Source organism: Chelonoidis abingdonii, chromosome 17 (assembly GCF_003597395.2).
Source record: "Chelonoidis abingdonii isolate Lonesome George chromosome 17, CheloAbing_2.0, whole genome shotgun sequence".
NCBI classification, from domain to species: Eukaryota; Metazoa; Chordata; order Testudines; family Testudinidae; genus Chelonoidis; species Chelonoidis abingdonii.
Window position 1 is genome coordinate 8055848 of NC_133785.1, and position 19031 is coordinate 8074878.

The 19031-nt window shown below is 54.1% G+C and overlaps 2 protein-coding genes across 24 annotated transcripts in view; one reads left to right on the forward strand and one right to left on the reverse strand.

Annotated features, from left to right (window-relative positions):
* Positions 1-19031, forward strand: part of NRXN2 (neurexin 2) — a 365564-nt gene that overhangs the window by 111717 nt on the left and 234816 nt on the right. For 15 of the 23 annotated variants that reach the window (XM_075073260.1, XM_032798089.2, XM_075073268.1 and 12 more), the window contains one exon: positions 12829-12897. The exons of 7 other annotated variants lie outside the window; for them this stretch is intronic. In XM_075073260.1, coding sequence (XP_074929361.1) covers positions 12829-12897 — 69 coding nt within the window. The remainder of the gene's footprint in view (positions 1-12828; positions 12898-19031) is intronic. One more of the 23 variants, XM_075073264.1, reaches the window with a different exon arrangement.
* SLC25A45 (solute carrier family 25 member 45) overlaps positions 1-19031 on the reverse strand; it is a 386904-nt gene that overhangs the window by 92728 nt on the left and 275145 nt on the right. The gene's annotated exons all lie outside the window — the stretch shown is intronic.

The following is a 19031-nucleotide window of genomic DNA, read 5'->3' on the forward strand; positions in this document are numbered from 1 at the left end:
CCTGAGACAACCCCCACACACACAACCACCCTGGCCAGAGATCCCATTCTACCAAGGGGATTACACATCCGCCCCAGCCACGACAACCCCACAACCACACCACCCTTGGCCAGAGGATCCATCCCCAGGGGATTACACTGCCGTCCATAGAGCAACACCACACACACCAACGCCCCTGGGCCAGAGATCCCACTTCCCAGAAGGGATTCACCATTGCCCCAGCCAGGACACCCCACACACACGCAACCCCCTGGCACGAGGATCCGCATTCCCAGGGGTTACACCATGCCCCCGCCAGAGACACCCCCCCACACTACCAACACCAACCCTGGCCAGAGATCCCCTTCCCAGGGATTACATGCCCCGCCAGAACACTCCCACACACACACACACCCCAACCCCTGGCAGAGTCCCATTCCAGGGGATTACACCATGCCCCAGCCAGACACCCCCACACACACACACCAACCCCTGCAGAGATCCCATTCCCAGGGATTACACCATGCCCAGCCAGAGACATCCCCACACACCACACACAACCCCTGGCACAAGTCCCATTCCCCAGGGGATTACACATGCCCAGCCAGAGACACCCCCCCACACACCACCACCAATCCCTGGCCAGAGATCCCATTCCCCAAGGCATACACCACCCCAGCCACAGACACCCCCCTCCAACACACACACACCCTGGCCAGAGATCCATTCCCCAGGGATTACACCATGCCCCAGCCAGAGCACACCTCCACACACACACCCAACCCCTGGCAAGATCCCACTTCCCGAGGGGATACACCATGCCCCACCAGAACACCCACACACACACACACAACCCCCTGCCAGAGATCCACTTCCCAGGGGATTACACCATGCCCCAGCCAAGAGACACTCCCACAACACCGAACCCCTGCGCCAGAGATCCATCCCCAGGGGATTACACCATGCCCCAGCCAGAGACACCCCCACACACACTACCAACCCCCTGGCCAGAGATCCCATTCCCCAGGGGATTCACACCATGCCCCAGCACAGACACCCTCCCCCCCCCACACACACCAATCCCTGGCCAGAGATCCATTTCCCCAAGGATTACACCATGCCCAGCCACAGACACCTCCCCCACACACACACAGCCCCTGGCCAGAGATCCCATTCCCAGGGGATTACACCATGCCCCAGCCAGAGACACCTCCCACACACAACACACAACCCCCCTGGCCAGAGATCCATTCCCGGGGATCTATACCTGCCCAGCCACAGACACTCCCACACACCGTCCCCTGGATTACTCCTTTCCCCCAGCCAGATACACATACTCTATGGCCATCTTCCCTTCCCTGGGTACCTCCCTGCCCTACAGCCAGACTCCTACACCATTCTCCCAGCCAGAGACCCCCCCAGCCATCTCCCTCTCCCTGGATAACGTGTCCATGATAGAGTCCCCCACCCAGGTGTGTTGACGCATGAGGGCATGTAGACCTGGACCCAGTGCCAGAATGTCCTCGCCCCCTGCTCAGGACCCTGTCTAGAAGTATGCAGGGAGGGTGTGGAGCACCGGCATTGCTGGGGTGTCAGGCTGGGTTTATCAGGTTCAGGTAGGGCACACATCAGGTATGAACAGGGAGATGGTGTGGCCTGTTGAAAAGGATGGGGAACCCCTGGGCACTACTGGGGCAATATGAGCTCACACTGGTGGTGATGGTGAGATGTCACGCACACATGTATGATCGGGGGAGGGCTAGTAGTAGGGGCTGAGCAGGATCCAACAATGGCCCTTCCCCCCACTTTCCCTGTGAGTGGCATCCCAAGAGAATGTGCTGTCCGCCATAGTGCCCCAGACAGCATGGGGGGGGTACCTCTCTGTTGTCCCCATAACCACTGCAACAGGAAGCCCCTGCCCCAGAAAACCATCCCACTCTGAGCCGCAGGATCCTAGAGCCAGGTCAAAAGGCCCCAACATGTTTGTGATCTATAACTGTCTTAACCCATCACAAGTCCCCCTACTGATAGACTCAAAAGATGGTTGTTTTTCCGTAGGTGGTTATAGCCAGATAAAACACATGGAGTCCTGGACCCAGCTCCCTGCAGTCTCTAACGCCAGGGTTCTCAAATGGGTCAACCCCTCAGGGGATGAAGGTTAATACATGGGGAGTCACAAGCTGTCAGCCTCCACCTCATCTGCTTTGCCTCCACCAGGTTGGCTCCAGGCACCAGCGCGCTCCAAGCGTGTGCCTGGGTGGCTTGTCTGTAGGAGGTCTGCCTGTCCCGCAGATTCCGCGGCAAATTTGGCGCAGGTACACGACAAGCCATGGGACAGGGGACCTCCCAAGGTGCAACTGCGAAGGCAGCCTGCCTGCCATCTTGGGGCGGCAAAAAAGCTAGAGCTGCCCTGCCTCAGCCATTTATAATGGTGTTAAATAAATTTTAAAAGTGTTTGTAATTTTATAGGGGGGGTCGCACTCAGAGGCTTACTGTGTGAAAGGGTCACCAGTATAAAAAGTTTGAGACCACCATTCTCAAATCCATTCTACCCCATCCTCCTCCCCCATACTGCTGAGACTCACATGGACGCCATCGCTTTCGATTTGAGCGTCTGTACTGCAGGATCAGGAACACCACGCCCTCACTCTCCTCAGGGTCTGTACAGCCAAGAGCACCCCTCCGCTGTGTTAGAGTAGCAGGTCTGTGACCCGGATGCACTGGCAAGCCCCCTCTGAATGGAGGGTCCATACTCGTTACACACGCAGGCCCATGTAGGAGCATGAGGGTGCGTGCCTGCAATACACACACACGTGCTCTTATGACTGTACTGCTGGACGGAAAGGCATGCCCTCGGGGTCCCTCGGCTCCAATGACACACCAGGCCTTGTGTGTGTGTGGTGCAGGTCAGGCCCACTGGACACACGCCCCCCCCATAAACAACAAGGGTCACATCATCAGATCACAGACACATGAACTTGTGTATCAGAGTGAGTGTCCGTACCAACAAGACACACACAACAGCCTTGTGTATGAGTGTGAAGGTACTGTGGCAAATTGCCGTACTGTTCTGCTGGGTCTCACGCTTTCTCTCTCTGGGGTAGGTTCAGCGCTATTGCTTGCCTCTGAACCAGTTCTTAATCAATTCCCCTAGTGTCCTTGGAGGAGGGGAGTGAGAGGAGGGACCTGGGCCGGCCCTCTACTCCAGGTCCCAACCCAGGGGCCCTGGGTTGTGCGTGAACCACTTGACTAGCGGTTCTTCCCCTGGGTTACTTCCTCCATACCCGTCACTTGTGAAGGGCTTCTCGCCTCTCTTCTATACAAGCCTGGTGCCCCTTACCTAGGGTTTCTTGTTGGGCTCCATCCACCGCAGCAACTCCGCCAAACCTTCTATTTCTCTCTGGACAAATCTTCTCTTCGCAATCTGCACTCTGCTCCAATCCAACCTTTCTCCTTCATAATACCACACCCTTTCTGACTGAAGCAGGGTTTTATATCCATGATTGGAGTCAGTACTCTAAGTGAGTCAGTTGCCTCTATGATGAGATTCAGGTGCTCTAATTGCACACGCTGTTCTAGTTAATCTAAAGCAAACCTTCCTCTCTTGGCAGGGAATAAGCCCCTGCTAACACTTTTCTTTATCTGCCTTGGCCGAGGCTGATCACATATCCCACTCCTTCCAACCACAAGGGTTGGCTACTCGGACGAGAGGCAGTTGTTGGCTGGAGAGGTTCCATGCACGTTGCCGTGTTGGCTTCAGCCCTATGCGACCCGAAAATGGAAAAGGTTCATAGCAAGAGAAACCACGCGTCACTTCTGGCGTTTCTTTCCTTGTTCCTATGCATCACTGGAGCGGGCGTGATCAGTCACAGGGTAAACCGCCGCCCAAAGATAGTAGCGGAGAGTCTCCATACCCATTTTATCGCCAGACATCCTTTTCAAACAACAGCGTATTTTGTTCCCTGGGGAGGAGCTTCCGCTGAGGTAAAGATGGGGTGCTCCTCCTCCTACCATGTGGAAAGGACGGCACCGAGTCCACCTCCGAGGCGTCGTCGCAGGATGAATTCCTTCTCGAAGTCTGGGGCCATGAGTCCGGACGCAGCATAAGGGCTGTCCGCAAATCTGCAAATGCGGCTTCGCGCAATCTGTCACTTCACTACTCGGGGCCCCGACTTTTATCAGATCCGTCAATGGCCGCTCTTGTGGCAAAAATGAGGATGAATCTCGATAGTATCCTATATACCCAAAATGGTCTGACCTGCTTCTTGCGGATTGGCGAGGCCAATCTTGTATTGCCTCCACCTTGTTTCCATTGGGGCTTCACCACCCCTCTCCTACGACATGCCCGAGTATTGGCCTCAGCTAGTCCTATCACCATTCAGAGGATTAGCAGTGAGACCAGCCTTCGCAAAGCTCCAGCACTGCTTCCACTTTGTCCAGGTGTGTTCCCAATCAGGGCTATGTATAACTATGTCGTCTAGATAGGCGCGCAATAGTTGCATGGGGTCGTAATAACTTTATCCATCAGTCTTGGAATTGGCAGGGGCGCCATGGAGTCCAAAGAGGAGCATGTACTGAACAGGCATTCCGAGTTAGAAAAAGTCATCTTTTCCCTGCATCCTGGCCAGGGGTATTTGCCAACATATCCTTGGTCAGATTATGGGGTATGAAGGTATTTGCCTTGTCCTAACTGATCAACCCAGCTCGTCAATTGCGTGGTATCAGGGTAGGCATCGAAGTGGGATACTTCATTTAGATATTCCGAAAGTTGTACAAAAACCTCAGGGTGCATCAGCGATTGGGACTAGTAAACGATTCGGACTGACCACTGGCTGTGGGATTACTTAGACTCCCGAGTTCCAGCATCTGTTGCACTGCCTCCCTACATTAGTTCCCTTTTAGCGTTCCGGGTACTTCGATAGGTCTTATCGTCACCCTTAAAGCTCCGGGCTGGTGACGTAATATATGTTGGACTAGATAGCTATCGATCTGGTTGGGTAACAAATACGTCCGGTTCCAGGGATCATTCAATACTTCCACCGTTGTTCTGGGTTAAGTCAGGAATATCTTTACCTCTCCGCGGCCGTCTGCCTGAGGTAGAGCGTCTCGAGTGACCAGACACGTCTCTCTGCAGCAGGCTTCAGTAGTTGACTTGTGGTAATAATTTGCTCGGCTCCGCGGTCTGGTTGCTTAACGCTGTATACTGTCACTTCTGCGCTTCCGCTACTAAATGGCTCGTGTCCATACTGGCTAGGAGTTTTGCTTTCCGTGGTCGGCACTAATAATGCACCATCACCCATTCCCGCTGAAACTTTCGCATTTTCGCCCGACGGTGGAGTAGTCCTTGCCTCTGTGCTTTTCACCCCATCTACCCGTACTAATCGGGTTACTCGAGTTATCCCTCTCACCAGCAATCTGTGTCACATCGTCAATAATATTCTTTCCCTGGTTGGTTTTCCTCCCAATCCTCCTGCGATATCGCAATATCCCGCGTGGGTGGCGTCCATATATAGAGTTCAAAGGGAGAAGAAAACCCGTGGACGCCTGGGAACTTCGAAGCGAAACATTAGATTAGCGCAAAAAAGTGTCCCAGTCCTTTCCATTCCTGGCTACCAACCTTCCGATCATACTTAAAAGGGTTCGATTTGAATCTTTTGACTATCCATCTGTTTGTGGATGGTAACGAGGTCCGAATGGCTTTATCTACGGAGCAGGGCACATAAGTTCTTTTCATTAGTTTGACGTAAACGCGGGTTCCCTGGTCGGTCAGATCTCCTTAGGGATGCGCACTCTGGCGAAAACCAGTAAGTAAGTTCTTTACTATGCCTTAGACAGTGGTTTCTTAAAGGATGGCCTCTGATATCGTGTGGCAGAGTCAAGGATGACTAGTACGTTTCCGGTGGCCCCGTGCCGACTTTTCTAGTGGACACTATGTCCCATAGCTATCTCTCGAATGGGCATCAATATATAAAGGTACTAGTGGGCCCGGAAGTGAGGTCGGGGGCATCAGCTGCATACAGGGCAGAAGGCACAATAATCTGGAAACTTCTGCTCGTATTCCTGCCAATAAAACTTCTTATATCTATCAGCGTACTTGTCTACCCCTAGATGTCCCAAAATAAATGACTGTGAGCTAACTCTAGTACGGCCCTTATTGGTTTCCGTGGGACTAGGCAGTTGCTCTACTTCTTCCCCTCGTATTGCTCCTATCTGTAAACAGATACGTTCTGAGCACGTAAATTGGCCTTGGGCCTTTGAATCTTTACTTCTAAACAGGCACTCCATTTAACTTCCAGCACCTCCTCGCCTCACGTGCATATAAATGGATGCTTCGGCTGTCCCTGCCTCAAAGCTCCACGGCAGTGCTTGAACTGTACCTAATTCAGGGCCTATTTAACCTCTTCCCCCTGGCGGTCCCACTTGGCCAGGGAACCTCCTCTGACTCCTCCGTGACCCTAACTCTCTCACTTGTCTCCTGGGCAGGTCGCCTACCCACAAGGGAAGTCTTTGATTAGCTGTCAGAACCGGTCCCTCATTTTAGCCGCCCTCGTTCTCGCCTAGCCCTGCGTGGGTTTTCCCAGGGGATGAAGAACAATTCTGGAGCAAATTCCAGCAACATTGGGGCGAGGCTATCTTTCTGCCATCTGTTCAACCTCGGTGGTGCTACCCTCTCCTGCCTCTATCGGGCGTAAGTTTCTCAAAACCCCAGGGAAAGTCTCTCCCAATCAAAACAGATAAGGAGCTGGGACTACTCCGCAGAAACCTGGGTATTAACCCAGGATTCCGAATCATACGAATTGGTAGGTAAAAAATGCCGCGATTACGCATGTTACCCCTGTGCTTTGGCCCGAGTTAGTTGGTCTGTTCCACCAACTTCCCAGACCAACGTGATCAGCACTACCCCGAACTATAATCTAGTTTTATACCATTGTCATTTTTAACTGGCTGGTACAATCCAGTGAGGTCAATTCCACCCTACAGGTTGATCAGCCACATTGCTTCCCATACTCCGAGTTACACGCATAGGCACCTCCTTGTTGGGAATTGGGCTGCTATATGCACCAATTCCCCACTATTCATAACACCGTCCCTCATTCCAGTTATCACCCGCTGCCTGGGGCTATTGGCCCGCCCCCACCACCTCTTCCCAAACCCCCAGTACCTTCTGGCCTCGACCAATCTCACTGTCGTTCCTCCGGTTAAGTTCTAGAGTTCTTGCCCAGTCCCGGGGGCCCTTGGGGGTTGGGTTGTCTCCGGTGCCTGTCCCCCGCTTGGAGTCTGGAACAAGTCATGGCTGCCCAGTTTTGTCTTCACGAGGAGACCAGTACTATCATAGGTAGAGGTCAGTCTGACCACCCAAGTCTGAGTCCGGTGGTAACCCCTGCAATACTGTCCAATATTAGTACCTCCATCATCCCCTCAGATATGGGCTTCCCTCAGGCGAGCCATTTCCGTCAGTATCAAAGTCCAAACAGACTGCGTTAGGGGTGTCTGTCCTCCATAATCGCCATTCATTGGAAAACCTCTGGCGCTCGAGTGCCGTTGTCACTCCGAACCTGGCCAGGATCTCTGCCTTTAGCTGGGAATAGTGCTGCAAGCTTCTGCCAGACATAATCGTAATATAAGATCCCTGGGTCTTTCCCCACATAGGCAGGGCAAGATACTCAGACCATGTCTCGGGGCCAGCCTCACCGCAGGGCTGTTCCTCAAAAGCCAGGAGTATGCTTCCAACATCATCCTCCTGGTCATTTTTGTAAATGCTAGCCTATGGTCCAGGTCCTTCCCCGTGGTGATCTGTTCATAAGGCGCTTCATCTGGCTTTAGTTCTCACAGGGTGGCCCTGAGCAGCCTGACTCAGCAGAGCTGATTAGTCTCTGCCTGCAATCTGAGTCGCCTCTGGTTGGGCGGTTGCCTGGACCCTGGTAAGCCTCCGCTCTGGGCCGGCGTTGGCATTAAAGGGGCCTTGACACGTCGTCCATCTTAAGGTGGGAGGGTTATGTCCCCCCTGGACTATTCCCCAGCCGCGAAGATCCCAATCCTGACAGTGCCACTGTGCAAATTGCCGGTACTGTTCTGGCTTGCTGTTCTGCTGGGTCTCCACTCTGCGCTTTCATCCTCCTCCTGGGTAGGTTCCAGGGCACTAATTGCTTCCTCTGAACCAGTTCTTGAATCCAATCGTCCTTCTTTCTTAGCTATCGTCCTTAGGAGGAGGGGGAGTCGAGAGGGAGGGACCTGGGCACTGCCGTCTACTCACACCAACCCAGGGGACCCCTGGGGTGTGGGGAACCACTGACTAGCGGTTTCTTCCCCTGGGTACTTCCTCTCCATACCGTAGCTGTAAAGGGCTTTTCTTCGGCTCTCTCTTCTAATACAGCCTGTGCCCCTTTACCTAGGTTTTCTGTTGGCTTCCCCTAACGCAATCGCCACGCTGCGAGCCCTCCCACTGACTCCTTCAGAACCTTCTATCTCTCTGGACAGCCTCTCTCTGCAAATCTGCATCCTCTGCCCAAACCAACTCTTTCTCTTCAAACTACCACATCCCTTGTCTGACTGACGCAGCGGGTAAATCCATGATACTGGAATCAGCTGCCAGTGATAGTCAGGTGCTCCTAATTGGAGTCAGTGTGCTCTGGCTGGGGCATGGTGTAATCCCCTGGGGAATGGGATCTCTGGCCAGGGGGTTGGTGTGTGTGGGGGTGTCTCTGGCTGGGGCATGGTGTAATCCTCAGGGGGATGGTCTAGGCAGGGAACTCTGGCTGAGGGAAGGTGTATTAGGCCGGAGGTTTAAAACAAACACAGGGCAGTACTGCTACATACAATGCACAGTCAGCCTGTGGAACTCGGTGCCAGGGGATGTTGTAAAGGCCAAAACTATAACAGGGTTCAGAAAAGGATTTGATGCGCTCATGGAGGGTAGGTCCATCAGTGGCTATTAGCCAAGATGGTCTGGGGCGCAGCTTCATGCTCAAGTTGTCCCTAAGCTTCTGATGGCTAGAACCTGGGGCTGGACGACACGGGATGGATCACTTGATGATTTCCCTGTTCTCTTCATTCCCTCTGAAGCACCTGGCATTAGCCACTGTCGGCAGACAGGACACCGGGCTAGATGGACCTTTGGTCTGACGGTTGACCCAGTATGGCATTCTTATGGATGGTGTGGGGGGCTGTGTCTGGCCAGGGGGATGAAATAATCCCAGCAGGATGCTGTAGGGAGGTCTCTGGTGAAGGGATGGTGTAATCCCAGGCAGATGTTGTAGGGGGGTTTCTCACCATGGTGGGGATGGTGTAATCCCAGGTGGATGCTGTAGGGGGGATTCTGGTGGGGCAGGGGAGGATGTTATAATCCCGGGGGATGCTGTAGGGGGGATTCTGGCGGAGCGGGGGAGAATGGTGTAATCCTAGGGGGATGCTGTAGGGGGGTCTCTGGCCAGGGGGATGGTGTAATCCCAGGCGGATGTTGTAGGAGGGATTTCTCGCTGTGGGGAGGAGGAGGATGGTGTAATCCTAGGGGGATCTCTGGCCAGGGGGATGGTGTAATCCCAGGTGGATGTTGTAGGGAGGTTTCTGGCTGGGGGGAGATGGTGTAATCTCCGAGAGATGGTGTAGGGGGAGTCTCTGGCTGGGGGATGGAGCAATCCCAAGTAGAGGGTGGGGTCTGGCTGAGGGATGATGTAGGGAGAGTTTTGGGGGCGGGGGGACAGTTAGCCTGTATCCTGGAGGTTTTAGGTATGTAGGAGTCTGTGGGGTGGCTGGGTCCATGGTGTGAATAGTTTTGGGGAAGGAGCGTTCCCCCAGCATTTCCCGATGTGTGTTCCGTGCTGGGGGGCTGTGTTCCACAAGGCTGCAACTCAGCCAAGCGAGGAGACATCTCCCTGCCCCACTTCCCCCATCTACTCTCCCTCACTGCCCTCAGGATGGGGGGGAGGGCAATCAGAGCACCACCTTGTTTCTTTTTGTATCTGTCTCTCATCTTCCCTCTTCCTGGGTCTCTAACTCCCTTTCTCCCTGCCCCCCACACCTGCTTCCCCACTCTGGGGGATGGGATGGGGCCCGGCCAGGGCTGGCTCCAGGCACCAGCCCAGCAAGCAGGTGCTTGGGGTGGCCATGGGGAAGGGGCGGCACGTCCAGCTCTTCGGTGGCAATTCGGCAGTGGGTCCCTCACTCCCTCTCGGAGTGAAGGTCTTGCCGCCGAAGACTGAAGCGGCGGCGGTAGAGCCCTGCAGATCGCAATGGCGGCTTTTTTTTTTTTTGCTGCTTGGGGCGGCAAAAACCCTGGAGCTGGCCCTGGCCCCGGCCCCTGCCCCTGCCCCTGCGCAGACCCCAGCCTCTCCCAGTCAGGCCTAAGGGCAGATCCCCTTTCACACTGGTTCTGAATTGGGATAACCCAACGCAGTTACTCCTGAATTACACCGGGGAATCTGTCATATCGACTTGGCGGGTAGAGCAGGGGGCTGGGTGTCAGGACTCCTGGGTTCCATCCCCAGATCAGAGAGGGGACTAGGGTCCAGTCAGTGGGTTGGAGCAGAGAGCTGGGAAGCAGGATTCCTGGGTTCTTCAGTTGTTGCACTTGGTTGCTCTGGGCCAGTCCCTTCCGCTCTCTACCTCCCCCAGTGGAGTGAGTTGGGCAGGTTTCAGCAGATGAATGGGGGTGAGGGGAGTCTCCTTTCTCCCCATGAGGGAGCTGCTGGGGATCCCATCAGGGTGAGGAGCCTTCCAGGTCACATTCAAGGGTAGGCAGTGCATCATCCCCATTCCTCAGGACTGCGGGGACAGTCCGACCACTTGGAGCTAATGAGGTCATCTCCACCCCCCCACCAATTTCCTCCCCGCGCCTCTGCCATTTGCTCCTTCCTGCCCCAGGGCGCCCGCCTGCTCACACATCCATAGGCATCTCTGACTTTGGCCTCCCTCTTCTTTCTGATTCGTTCACTCTTTCATTCCTTTGTTTTCTTAGATTCACTCTCACATTCCTTCTTTGTTCTTTGATGCACTCATTCATTTATTCCTTTCTTCCTCCTTTCCACTGTATCCATTCGGTTTTTGGCTTAGTTCTTTTTTCCTTATGTCTTTATTCATTCTGCCTTTCTTTCCAATCCTTGATTCATTCGTTCATTCTCTCTGGTTTTCTCATTCTTTCAATCTTTCTTTTTTTCCGACTCTTCCTTTCCTCCACCTCGTTCCTTCCTGCTCGAGCCCTCTATCTCCCTCGTCTTCTTAAACCCCGCCATGCGCCCTCGGTCTCCTTCATCTCCCTGCACCTGCCTTCGTGCCCTCTGTCTCCTTCATCTCCTGGAAACTTCCCCCCACTTGTGCCCTCTGTCTCCTTCATCTCCTGGAAACTCCCCCTGTGCTTGCACCCTCTGTCTCTCTCATCTCCCTGAACTCCCCCCCACTCGCACCCTCTGTCTCCTTCATCTCCCTTCATCCCTCCCGCTCATGTCCTCCGTCTCACTCATCTCCCTTCCCCCGCCCCGCTAGGATCCTCCCTCTCCCTCATCTCCCGGAAACTCCCCCCCACTTGTGCCCTCTGTCTCCTTCATCTCCCTGAGCCCCCACAGCTGTCTCCCTCATCTCCGTGACCCCTCCACTTGCACAGTCACACTGACCTTCCCCTGCTAGTTCTATCTCACAATGACTCCCTGCTGGCTGTCGCTCTCTCTCACACTGACCCCCCGCCGCCGCAGGCTTGCTCTCCACCATACTGAACTCCTCGCTTGTGCTCTAGCTTATTGAACCCCCCACTCTGCCTTGTGCTGGCTCAGCACTTTTGTCTCAGGCTGCTGCTGCTCCCAGTTTCAGATGCCCACATCCCGGCCTGAAAGGGCAGACACACCTGGGGAATTGGCCAACGTGAGCCATGAGGGGGATAGGAAGCAGTGGAGATGCCTGTCCAACTCCGTTAGCCCTCGTCTAGTGCTGAGATGCAGCTGCCTCCGGAGGCTGTTTATATACAGGTCTCTCACCCGGTGTTGAGATGCAGCCACCTCTGGGGCGGGACTTGGGGGCTGTTTTTACAGGGATCTCCCACCGGGCCTGGAGGTGCAGGAGCGTGTGTCCCAACCTCCCTGAAGGATCAACACTCCCTCTTTGCTGTCTCTGAGCAGGGCTGATGGTTTGGGGATTACACAATATCCCAAAGTGACCTGAAGTGTCATTGGGTGTCGCAGGGTGCCCCAAAGCTTGGGTGAGGAGTGGGGGTGAGGGGCCAGTGCCCCCTGGTTCCCGGGTCTTGAGACTTGCTGTATCTTGCCCCCAGGGTCGCAGGGAGAGGCGGGGATGGGACAGAGGTGCAGTCTAATCTTTCCCTCCCTCCATTTGTTTGTCAAGTGCAGAGGGGCAACCTGAGAGGGCCTTACCCTGCAGTCCCTAGCCCCAGTCCCAGCTTTAACCCTTCAGTAACCTCCTCCCCGCCCCTGCACTCAGGAAAGGCCCATCACGGCCGGGCTGGCCCTTTTAGGGAGTGGAGCTTGGCTGATGAGCTGGAGGGGGTGGCAGGTGGTTTAGCTAGCAGTGAAAGCTGGGGCTGGGAGAGCTCGGTAAGGGTAGGCTTACTGTGGGTGCTGTTCTGTGGGGTCAAAGTGGGGCTGAAATCCGGACGCTCTTGGGAGTGGGGGTAGGTACCTGTGCTGGTTTACCAGACTCTACAATAATAAACCAATGCCCAGTGCGTAGGAGAGACCCTACAATAACAAACCTAGTGACATTTCCCTGGCCCTGTGGCTGTGTGTGGGTATTCTGTGGTGGCTGGGGAGGGTGTCTCAGCAGCTGTGGTGTGGAAATGGGGGTATCGGCAGTTGGTGGGAGGGTTGTTAGTGCCTACTCCCTAATCCTGTGGTTCTGCTTTTCCAGTAGGGTCCATTCTGTACTCGGAAGGGGGGGAAGGGAGAGGAGCCAGTGAGGTGCAGCACACATCAAAAGGTCAGTGCAACCCACTGCCCCCAGACAGCTCCCCATGGGTCCCCCTCAATCCCTCATGATTCTCTGCAGTCAAGTGTTCCACTGTCCTGAGGCTGAGATGCAGCTGTCTCTGGGGTGGTGTCTAGGCCCTGTTTATACAGAGACCCCTCTCCTAATGCAGCCACCTCTGAGGTGGGGCGGAGGGGCAGTTTATACAAGGATCCCTCTGCTGGCGCTGAGATGCAGCTGCGTCTGGGATGGAACACGAGGGCTGTTTATACAGGGATCCCTCACCTAGTGTTGAGATGCAGCTGCCTCTTGAGTGGGGCATGTGGGCTAGTTAAAAGCAGCATTACAGGCTAGTTTAGTGCAGGAACTGAATGGGAGAAACTTTGTATCTGATAGAAAGCGTAGGAGGGAATTTTAGGGAGGCAGATTTCTCTGGGCTGGGATTTAGCCAGGAAGCTAGGGGTTTGCAGCAAGACTCATGGGAAAAGTGCTAGAGGATATTTAATGACCCAGAACAGTCAGGTTCTTTGTTTATATTTCATGTGAAAGAGAGACCCTTCCAGCAGCACAGTGCCCCCTAGTGCCATGTTGGGGTCAGCACTGCCTGCAAGGGAGAGTGCCCCTATTTAGCTGCCTTCCCCACTCCCAGCCCTAGTGCACCTCCTAGCACTGCCTCCAAGAGCAGAATGCTCCCTAACAATTCTCCCCTTGATGTGAGGATGATAAATACCTGGTGTGCCCAACCCCAGAGGCAGCTGCATCTCAGCTCTGGGTGAGATATCCCTGTTTGTATGTCTCCTAGTGAAACAATTTATACCTTGATTGTTTAAGAGAAGGTAGGATTATTTAGTCGTTAGATTAGTGGTGACTGGGAGCCAGGATTCCTGGTTTTTATCCCTGGTTCAGGGAGAGGAGTGGGGTGGGAATTGGGTTGAGTGTCAGGGCTCCTGGGTTGTTTCTCCAGCTCTTTCACTGACTTGCTGTGCACTTCCCCCCTCCATGCCCTTGTGCTGTTAACCTCTGCCATATCCAGGCCAGGTGACTCTACTCTAGGCACCCAGTGGAGTAGAGGCAGTTGTTCATTCAGGGATCCCTCACCCAGTGCTAAGATGCAGCTGGCTCTGGAGTGGGCCATGGGGGGCTTTTTATACAGGCATTTGTTGCCCAGCACTGAGATGCGGCTGGCTCTGGGTTGTGGTATGGGGGCTGTTTATACACTACAGGCATCCTCCAACCAGCTGACTCACCCCAACCCCCTGGTGGCTACATGCCAGAGCTGAGCATACTCTGAGTATTCTCTCCTTCCCGCTTCTTGCTTCCCCCTGCTCTGTTGCAGGGACATCGTCTTACTCTCGCTCCAGGGAGCATGAAGCACATGCTGATCCGTCTCTGTTCCATCTCTTTGGCCTTGGTGCTCGCAGTCATGTCTTTCTGGGCTGAGCACTGGAAGTTGTGTGATGAGCCCGGTACTGAGAGAGATACCCAGAACCAGGGATAGAACCCAGGAATCTTGACTCTCAGCCCCCCTGCTCTCACCACTACACCCCACTCCCCTCATAGAGCTTGTAATAGAAGCCAGGACTCTTCGCTCTCAACCCCCACCCCCCATCCCTTAAGCCCCACTCCATTGGTTGGCAGGCTCTTTGTCCTCCAGCTATTTGGACTGGTTTTTTGGGGGGGTGTCTCTCTGGTGTAGTGTCTGGGAGAGGGTATAATTCAGGGTCATGGTGACCCAGAGCCAGAGACTGAGTTCTTCATTGTGGGGAGTAGTTTGGGGTGTGTGTGTGAGAGAGAGAGAGACGCAGCATGCACATGTGTCACTGTGTGACAGTGAGTGTGACTGTCACCACGTGAGTGTGATAGTGTGTTTTTATCTCAAGTTTGATAATGTGTGTGTATAAGCATGTGTGTGACTGTGCATGTGGGAGACTGTTTTCTTGTGTGTGAGAGCATCATGTAATTGTCTCCAATGTGAGAACATGTTTGTGTCTCTCTGCCCGTGGGTGTGATTGTCAGTGTATGCTTTTATCTTTAGTGTGACTGTGATTGTGGATGTTTGTGGGTGTGACAGTCTGTGACTAGGACTGTCTCGATATGTGTCTGTGGGGTTGTCTCTCTGTGGGAGATTGTGCACATGGCTGATTGTGAGGTTTTTTGTGTGCATCGTTGTGTGATTGTGCGTGTGAGAATGTCTATATGATAGTGATTGTGTGCTTGTGGATTGCAGTTGTGTAGCTCTAGGTGGTTGTGATTGTGATTATGTGGCTGTGCGATTGTGGTTGCTCAGCGGTACCCTGTGCCAGTCCCTGCATTGCAATCAGCCTCCCCCAGCCTGTTTGGAGAGAGCCAATTTCCAGCCTCAATATTTAATTAGGACGTGAGCAATTAATACGTCCCGCCCGGGTGAGGGGAGGGGGGCTCCCGGGGATCGTTAACATTAATGATGCATTCAATACAAACGAGAGGCCATTAATATACAAAAGGCTCTGATTAAAATCAATCAGGAGGTTCTGGAAGGAAAATATTGTGGGCAGGCAGGGCTGACAGATGACACTGCCCTGCATGCACCTGCTTCTGGGGTGGGGCAGGGAGCTGTTTATATAGGGAACCATGGCCCTGTCCATAGATGCAGCTGCTTCTGGAGTGGATCATAGCAGCTCTGTATACGGAAATTGCTTACCCAGTGCTGAAATTCAGCCACTAATGCGAGACAGCGCTGCACAGACCCCGACCCACATCGGGACCCCTATCGCACCGAGTGCTGCTCAGACATACAGTGGGAGCCAGTCCCAATCTGCTCAGACTGTGGATGTTTTATTCTCCCCCATTTCCAGATGAGGCCAGGAGAGGGGCAGTGCCGTGTGGTTTCTTGGGTGCATGCAGTCAGCCCCCCAGTTCCCAGTATGAGGTGCACCTTGTGGTCATTCGGTCCATGTAACACCCAGGTAGCAGGGAGCCAGTGATGATCGAAGTGGCAGCTCCTTGGTGTGTTAGGGAGGAGGTCTGTTTCCCCACCTCTTTCCATTTGTCCTGTTGTGTGTCATTCCCCGAGCTGTGCCCAGCTCCCCTTTGCTGCTGGCTCTCCCCTCTGGAGTGCAGGTTCTGGGTACCCCAAGGGCATCCTCCTGTCTGTGTAGATTTGGTGAGCGGCTGGAATCAAACAGCATGGGGGAAAAGCAGAGGGGGGGCATCCTGTGGCAAAGTTATTGATAAGGTGTCTGGCTGGGCAAAATGTGTGAATCTCTGGGTAGGCTCAGAGGGGGTGTGTCTATACACAGGGACATGCATGGGGTGTGTCCAGAGAGACTGTGTGTGTGTGTGTGTATCTATGCACAGGTACATGTGTGGGGTGTAACGTGTTTATGCACTGTGGTATCTGTTGATGGGTTCAGCCCTGCAGGGCTCCAGCATCACCGTGTGATCATGACTCCTTGGGCATCTCAGGCTGTGGGAGGGATTTGCTGTTTCTTGGCCATGGCAACAGCTGAGGGTTGGGGGGCATGCAGGGCCCTCTTAACCACACAGCCCAGTCACCCAAAGGCCCACAGGAAACTGCTGCTACAGTAATAAGCAACAATAGGTCCTGTGGCACCTGACGAAGTGGGTATTCACCCACGAAAGCTCATGCTCCAATACGTCTGTTTGTCTGTAAGGTACCACAGGACTCGTTGCTTTTACAGATCCAGACTAACACAGCTACCCTTCTGATGCTGCTACAGTGGTGCATGCAAGTGATTGGGTTGTGCCCATGCACCTGGAGCCTGTCAAGTGCCAACAGCCACAGCCATGCAACCATAGGTGCAGGAACTAGGGGGGTCCTGCCACACGCCCTGACTTGAAGTGGTTACCATCACGTACAGAGTTTACAGTTTGGTTCAATGGCTCTCAGCGCCCCCGCTGTACAGATTGTTCCAGCCCCCCTGCCTGCAATGGGTTCCTGGAGCTGCACTAGCACGTTCAGGGCACAGCTGTAGCAGCACATGCAATTCGGATTGCATGACTGCATCCACCCATGCCTGCAGCTGCACAGCTGCAACAGTACGTGCAGCTGCACAGCTGGTAGTTGCAACAGCACAGCTGCAGCCAGCCAGTCATGTAATGGCAACTGTGCACTGTGCTCACCCCACTTTGTCCTGGTGCAGCTGCAGCAACACACACACACACTGCTGCAGAGGCAATCACAGATGCAGGCTAGTAGACAAAACTGTTCCCCCACCACTATCAGGGCACATGCATGTGTTCACACACACAATGGAATGTGCCCAAATCCAGTGTCTCACTCTTACACATGCACACAACTGAGCACATGAAAATGCACAGTCGCTCACACATACACAGCTCAGCATGTACAATGCAGGTAATGTGCACTTACATGAGGCACACAGCAGATGGCACAGCACACACAAGAGCTGGCCGGTCCCCGGGGGAGGGCTGTTGTGTATGTGTGTAAGATATTTCCTGCAGACACTCACCTCATGCTTTATCTGAATTGCCACACACTTGAAAACTCCTTCCCATCTGTCTCCTCCGTGCTGGGGATGGCGCGATATGGCTGGGGGAGCTGGAGTGCGCTGGCAGGGAGACACACCACTCTGGGATTGCTAGCTGCTGTGATTGAAATTCTGCAATGCCAAGGAGGTGTGTAAAGAAGGAGCATGGAGCACATAACTGCACAGCATCACACACAACACATCACAAACACATGACGCACTCACGCCCTCCACACACACCTCCATCCTACACAAATACACTCACCACATTGTATGCACATATGTCCCCCCAACCACTCAATCCGCGTGCACGCTCAGCTCATCTTATACAAATACACCCTCGCTCGTGCTTCCGACAGTGCATACAAACCACATGTCCCGGTGGGACATACAAACCGCACAGCCTAAAGCACAGAAAATGGTTACGTGCAGAAAACGAGCCTGCAGCCCCCGAACCACGCCCGCGCCCCACATGCTGTCTAGCCTAGGGATGTCCATATATGCACAACTTCGCCATCAACCAAAACAGCCCTGTGAAAGAGGCTCGCTGTTGTGTGTGCAAATAGAACAATGGCACAAGAATACATGAAACCATAGCGCGTGCACAGCTGCAGTGCCACTGTATGCAGCTGTTTACCAGTGAGGAGCAGGGCAGGAACGCTGGCTGTGTGGGGAGCTCCCGGCTGCTCTAGCCCTGACTTCTCCTCGTTGGGGGCGCTGTAGGGAGTAAGGCAGGAGCGCTGGCTGTGGGACAAAGACGATCTTGCTTGTGGAAGTGGGGTTATTTCTATCCTGTGCTGTTAATTTTGGGGAGATTAATGGGGGGTTATGGGCACGTGAGGCAGGAATCTCTGTGGCACAGGGGGAGGGGGACACATGGTGCTTAGAGGCACCACCCCCCAGTATTCTTGCTCGTGGTGGTGGTCGCTAAGCGACGTTGAGGAGACGATAATATCCCTGGATCAGGCTGCGGGCTGGTTGCCATGCTGACTGGACTCTAGTGATGCTGGTGTGCTTGGTCCCTGGGCAGATGGGAGGGGCCAGGGATTAATTGTCCTAGTGTCTCGTGTCGAGGAGCTAATGTCTTAAGGTGTCTGTGTGCCAAGGGGGGCAAGGATGGATGTGCCACAATGTGACTGGGGGTGGGATTCTTCTTCGAGTGATTGCTCATATCCATTCCAGTAGGTGTATGCGCCGCGCATGCACGTTCGTCGGAAGACTTTTACCCTAGCAACTCCAGCGGGCCGGCAGGTTGCCCCCTAGAGTGGCGCCGCCATGGCGGGTAATATATACCCCTGCCGGCCCGCCCGCTCCTCAGTTCCTTCTTACCACCGTGTCGGTCGTTGGAACTGTGGAGCGCGGCATTGCTGACCTCTACGTCCCTAGCTTCTCTTCGTTCATTGTTCTAGGTCTAGTGTTAGTTTTAGTTATAGTTTACCTAGTATAGTATAGTTGTAGTTTATAGTTCTCGTGTATATAGTTAGCGGGTTCGGGGCGCTAGCCCTCTCCCGCACCCGGCGCCGGGCTCATGCCTGGTTCGCCGGGGTTCAAACCGTGCTCGGCCTGTAAAAAGCCGATGCCCACCAGCGATCCCCACGACGCCTGCTTGAAGTGCCTGGGGGAATCGCACATATCGGAGAAGTGCCGCATTTGCAA